The 6081-nt window shown below is 40.5% G+C and overlaps 1 protein-coding gene across 1 annotated transcript; it reads left to right on the top strand.

Annotated features, from left to right (window-relative positions):
• The first annotated feature begins 2121 nt into the window (after window positions 1-2121).
• On the top strand, window positions 2122-3654 carry aqp8b (aquaporin 8b). Its single transcript, XM_041062889.1, has 5 exons — window positions 2122-2381; window positions 2516-2642; window positions 2752-2966; window positions 3328-3462; window positions 3612-3654. Exons 1-5 carry the CDS (start codon window positions 2122-2124, stop codon window positions 3652-3654), a joined length of 780 nt encoding a protein of 259 aa, XP_040918823.1.
• Window positions 3655-6081: the final 2427 nt, after the last annotated feature.

Genomic DNA, 6081 nt, shown 5'->3' with positions numbered 1-6081 from the left:
AAGTGAAAAAAAAAAAAAAAAAAAGCCAGCTTTGACTCAGCTATTGGTCTGTCATGGTCATGGCAAAGTCATAGTCATGTATACACGTTTTAAACGTCTTAAAGTGTGAATGAAACCTAAAAAAAGTTTTGATTATTTATAATTAATTGCTGAACTAACGGATAAAAATGTAGAAACATGGCAAAACTACAGTTTACAAAAGAAGCACACAAATAAAACAAATGCACAGCAGATCCAGTAAACATCATTCAGCAGCCATCAAAAACAGCAGAAACGAAGCTTTTTAAATTACATTTCACTCTGCAACCACTGCTCCAGCCTCAGTGTGGGTCACTTCAGAGTTGGGCAAATTCCTTCAGGTATTGTGACTCCTGGACTGTCTGGAGATCAGCTCATGTTCAAACGCTGAACCGCCACCACTCTGTTGTTCAGAGTGATCTGCTGCCACCTTGTGGCTGCTGCTCTGTCATGAAATGGGCAGCCTCTTTAAGAAGCCAACCCGTATGTGGCTGTTTTCTTTCTGACTTGAACAGAATTACACAATAATGTTTATTATGAGGATGAAAGACATACACACCCCTTACTCCCACCTGACCAAACAGATAATTCTGGTTTTATCTGCCTAAGATCTGAAATATGCTCCTCTGAGACGTTTTACCAGGGAGTAAAAGATTCTTTTTTTACATTACAAGGGTCAGTGTTGAACCCTGTTTGTCATGAGACTGTTGCTGACTATGTGATCCCAATAAATGGAGGTAAATCTGTATGTCTGTTCATTCCTATGTGCATAGAGTGGGGAACTTTTGAACCGTCACTTAACATACTTTACTGCTTACTGCTTGGTTGATGTTAAAGAACAACCAGTGGCATAGTTTCACATCTGTGATTTGCAAGCAGCTGTGCAGTCAAGTGGAAACACACAGCCTCACAAAACAGCTTTATCTGCGCTTTCGTCTGTGGTACTAAAACTGACCGTCTTCTGCCTGTTTTTTTTTTTTCTCTGAGTATCTGTTCCTCAATTATCTATCAACACTTTTGTGTCAGAAAACAGTGGCGTGGGAGGTCTTGTCTGGTGACAAAAGTGTCCCTCTTAGTATGTATCTCAGTCACAATTATAAATGTTCCAAAAAATATATAACTGTTTGCTGAACTGTTATCAGATTTTTTTTGACTCCCAAATTTCAATAGCAGCCAAATTCAGTTTTTTGTGAGGCTACACTACAGAACTATTCTCATCAGTCGCCATCAATTTCACAATATAATATATGTATCATATAATCAGAGGTCAGGGTGATCATGTGTGCTGGAGCACCAGACACATGGTTTGGGTGCAAGCTCTGTTCCATCTCTTCCTTCACATGAGTGTTTTGTTTTTGTTTTTTTCATGTAACGTGTAATCATCTTGTTGGAAATGATTAATCAGTAAGTGAAATCTGCAGCATCATGAAATTATACAATTTAACTCAAGTAATCTTTCTCCCCAATTAGAAAGGACACAAAGACTTTGCTCTTTGGAAAACATTTAGCAGGTGTATCATCATTAGGGCTTTGGAAACTCTATTTTAACATTATCTAAGCCCTGTTGTATCTGTATCAAAATTTAACTTGTTGACCAAGTGATATCTGACAACCCAAGTTGTAGCTTTTCATTTCCAACTTACGTTAGACTCAGTTTACTACTTAATTAATTAGACGTCTCTGTATTTGTTGCCATAGACTATCATTGCCCTGCTTTGTCCTCCTTTGACCTTAACATGGACAAGTAGCATATGAAAACATGTTTACTTCATATTAACTTCACAGTAAATTATTAGGTTCCAGTCGCTGACAATAACTAGCTGATTTTTAAACTGGTTAAGGCACAGTTCATGAACATGTCAGCAAATGTATGAAATATTTACTTTAGCTGGTGCACTCTTGTAAATTAATGAAAGGACATGTGATGAACAAGTTTTTTTTGGAGGCGTTTTTTGTCAAGTGGATTAACTTTATCAGACTCTAACCTCACACAGCTCACAGGTCATGTGCGTCACAGGCATGGACATATTTGTATGCACACTTCAGGTCAGCAGAGTCAGTGCTGCATCTTCAGCCCTTACAACCAGACCTCACTGAAGACTCATGGCTGATCAGAAGATGGAGATGGGTGAAGTTGGAACATCTCTGATGGCTTCAGAGCCTCAACCAACTCCAGCCAGACCTCCTAACAAATTTGAGAGGTTATTTCAGCCCTGTCTGGGCGAGCTGGTGGGAACTACGTTCTTCGTGTTTATTGGATGTGTGTCAGTCATAGAGAATGTGGAGTCTGCAGGGAGGCTTCAGCCGGCTCTGGTGCACGGTCTGGCTGTGGCCGTCATGGTGGCTTGCATGGCTGAAATCAGGTGAGGATCATCTTCAATGTTCTTTCAAAAACAGATGTTTTCTTAAAAAATACTTTAAAAGTTCATATTTCAAAGACAGCATTGCCTAAAACTTAGCAGTTTACATCCAGAGCTGAAGTTTTCTCTCTCTCCAGTGGTTCCCATTTCAACCCTCCATTCACTCTGGCCGTCTATTTGTGTGGGGGGATGGAAATGAGCATGGTGGGCCCGTACCTTGCATGTCAGTTGGTTGGAGGAGTACTTGGAGCTGCAATGGCAAAGGTGAAGCTGTCACATTTGTGCATCATTAAAATATCCATCTTAGGCTCTCTTATATGTACATGAATTGGATCTCTTTACAACTGAATCACGGCTACACTGATGCCGACAGGCAATGACCTCCAGAGAGAACTATGCCAGGGCCCAAGGCGCTGCGTTTGCATTGCTGCAGTCAGAAAGTCAAATAGGAAGAGCTCTGTTTGGAGAGATCGCCATGACCTGCCTGGTCACCATGGTGGTGCTGCTGGGGGCTGTGAATGCCAAGACCAGAAGTCCCCTGGTGCCTTTCATGGTTGGCTGCACTGTTATCATCAATGTCTTGGCTGGGTGAGTAAAAATTTGTGAGATGAAGAACTGTGAGACTTCATGTTACAGTTTGATTTTTATAATGTAGTCTGTTCTGTTCTGGGAGGGACATTTTGCAGTAAATTTCTTTATTTGCATGAGTTAAATCCCTGGAGATGCTTTCATAGTCATTTGCAGGATTGTCAGATTTCAAAATCTTTCATGTAATTTGCATTTTTATAGCTTTATCGCAAATGGGTTGGTTGGATGTCGTGTTTTTCCTGTAGAAGTCATACAGATTGTTGCAAACAGAAATATACAAGGAAGAATTTCAGCACTACATGTTCCACACAAATTGTGAAAAAGTCATCTGAACATCTCATTTAATTGTTTATTTTATTAGTGGAGATGTATCTGGGACTTGTCTGAACCCTGCCAGAGCCTTTGGTCCAGCCATAGTCAGCAACTACTGGACTCATCACTGGGTCTACTGGGTAGGGCCCATTGCAGGGGGTCTAATAGCAGCTGCTCTGGTTCGGTAGGTGTAACACAACACATGCATTTTATACTAACCCACTAACCTTAATGTTACCATATTTTGAGTAATTGGATGTATATTAAAGGTTCATTACTGACTAAACAGACTAAAGACTAAACTGATTTCTGACTGTTTTCCTGTTTCCTCAGACTCCTTCTTGGAGACCAGAAGATTCGACTTATTCTGAAATGAGATTGTGTGTATACCAACTTAAATTAGATAGAACATAAGAGATGACTTTATCCTTTACAGTTACATTACATCCATCTTCTTTTGTTCCATTGAAATGTTCTTGTATGATTGCACTTTTATTACTAAAAACAATGTAGTATTGGGAATTAGTTTGTCTAAGAACAAGTGTTGTGTGTGTGATGATCACAAAGCAAGCATTTTGTGTTTGTATAGAATGTAATATTATACTTAGCTTACAGGTTAACTTAATATAAAACTGGCCCTGGCACAGTATGGGTAAAGTTAAACAGAGCTGTAGATGATTAGTAAACTCAGTTATTTTGCTAGAGATTGGATGTTTATTTGTGCATTAAGCTGTCTGTGCACATGCTGCATCTGGCTGTAAGTAAAGTCAGGATTTCTTTAAATTTCATGATGCACACTTGCTCCTTTTAAGAGCTCCTACACAACAGATGATGTGAGAACATGTATTTTCAGAACATGTAAATTCTGGTTGTGTCATGGCAATGCCAGACATTTTAAAAATCTGTTTTTCAACCAGGTGCATGACAGGTGCACGAGCGACCACAATTTATGTCGTACTTTGGAGTAAAAAATTGTCTAACACATTACCTTTTGAATTGAGGACATTTAGAAAAAAAAGCTTGAGCCAAAATTCAATTACTTCACACTTTCAACCACAAATGCTGCTCACTGTTAAAAGGAGACCAAATGGCAACCTTTTCAAAGCCCAGAGACATCTCTGTTCCAGCTTTGTGTTCTTGGTACCCTGTCCCCAGTCTCTATAGCCGGAGCAGTGAATGCCTCCTCGGCACAGGAGGGTATCATGCTGTTTCCATATTGTACCCCTGAGCCTCCCCGCAGCAGTGGCCCACATGGGAAAGCAGGCCAGGCGGTGGGATAAACCAATTACCCCCCAGCCTGGGCGGACTCCTGCCGGTACACCATGCAGCAGCTCCCGTCCCAGCCCTCCTGGGCTCGTTCCCCATGAGAGCCTGCTTGAATTCCCAGAGATGAGAATTGTGTGGTCTCAAAAGCCTGCAGAGAGGCCATATTTTGCTTGGAAATTTGACATGGTGGCCCCCTGGGACAATACTAAGGGAGGAGATTTCAAACTGGGCTTCTGAAGGATGAAAAAAGTTTGTGGAAGGCTTGATTTTTGGGCAACATACACTGAATGAGATTTTTTTGCAGCCTGAATCCATGTCTTATATTCACAGACACCTCTGGATACTGAAAATAGATCTAAAACATTGAGTGCCACAAGTATAATCTGTGTGATCTATTTTTTTTTATAAATAAAACCATGAATTAAAGCCCAAAATTTTAGTGTCTGAAGACACCTTAAATATATAAGCAGGATATCAATTTTTAGCTGAGAATGACACAGGCAACATGCATGTGAAGAGAAGAGATACCGAGGAACATAAACTATGGGAAGAATATTTAGCTGAAATACACAAGAAGTGAAAATGTGGATGTAGTGAGGGCTCACCCCTACTCTGGCTCCTTGGATTCAAGGAGCCAGAGGAGGGGTGGTTTCTAGATGACAGCAGCCATGACAATGGTCATTATGTCTGCCAGAGGCCTTGTCACTGCAGGGCCATTGTGTGGGCCCCATTCACCACACAGTCATTTACACTTTCATTGGCAGCTATTTAGTCCTCATAAAAAGTTCAACACACCAATTTGTGAGCCCTGCTCAGCCAAGGAGAAGTGTGGAATAGGCTAGGAAAGCAGTTGCTTTAAAAGTCAATTAATTGTTCCCCCCTTCTGGGAGGGGCTGAAGGGGAGGATCCCCAGGCTTTGGGGCCTCACATCTGTCCATTCGTCTTCTCGGGCTGTGATGCAGGGGCCACACAACTCAAAAGAAAAGTCTGATTCAGTGTGTTCAGAGCTTTGGCCATCTAAGGAGATTTTGTATTTCATTTTGTGGTAGGGCTATCCTATTATCATAAGAATCTGATTACAGGGGAAAAGATGGGATGCAGAAGGAAAAAGGACCAAAATAAGCTTGTAGGACATTTCAGCTTTAAATCCCATTCTCCTTAAAAGACCAGAGATTATGCAGCATATGATGGGAAAAGGGGGGCGTAAGTTCATTTAAGCCTTTGCCAAGCCACATATCAGAAAGAGCACAGAGTCTTAAGAGGCCTGCGCATTCTTGTGAGTAAGCGAACCTCATGAAATTTAGATTTTTATGCACTGCCCATGAGCTCAGTTCACTTCTAAATACATCATCAGTTCCATGAACTGACTAGATTTTCTGTTAAGATATTTAAAAAAAAATGCAAATAAATATGTTCAACAAATTAGAATTTTACATTTACATTATAATTTTTCATGTTGCTATAGACTAATGTATTAGTTTTTGGTCACGTGTATCCAGTAATGTAATTCAACATTTCTTTGGTCAAAAGTGACACC

This window comes from Toxotes jaculatrix, chromosome 18 (genome assembly GCF_017976425.1).
Source record: "Toxotes jaculatrix isolate fToxJac2 chromosome 18, fToxJac2.pri, whole genome shotgun sequence".
NCBI classification, from domain to species: domain Eukaryota; kingdom Metazoa; phylum Chordata; class Actinopteri; family Toxotidae; genus Toxotes; species Toxotes jaculatrix.
Note: the sequence above shows the minus strand (reverse complement) of the source record. Positions and strands in the feature narration are given on the sequence as shown.

Coding starts and splice junctions, on each gene's coding strand:
- aqp8b (XM_041062889.1), top strand. CDS start 2,122: ATGGCTGATCAGAAGATGGAGATGGGTGAAGTTGGAACATCTCTGATG. Junction 2,967..3,327: donor ATCATCAATGTCTTGGCTGG/GTGAGTAAAAAT, acceptor TTATTTTATTAG/TGGAGATGTATCTGGGACTT. Junction 3,463..3,611: donor ATAGCAGCTGCTCTGGTTCG/GTAGGTGTAACA, acceptor CTGTTTCCTCAG/ACTCCTTCTTGGAGACCAGA.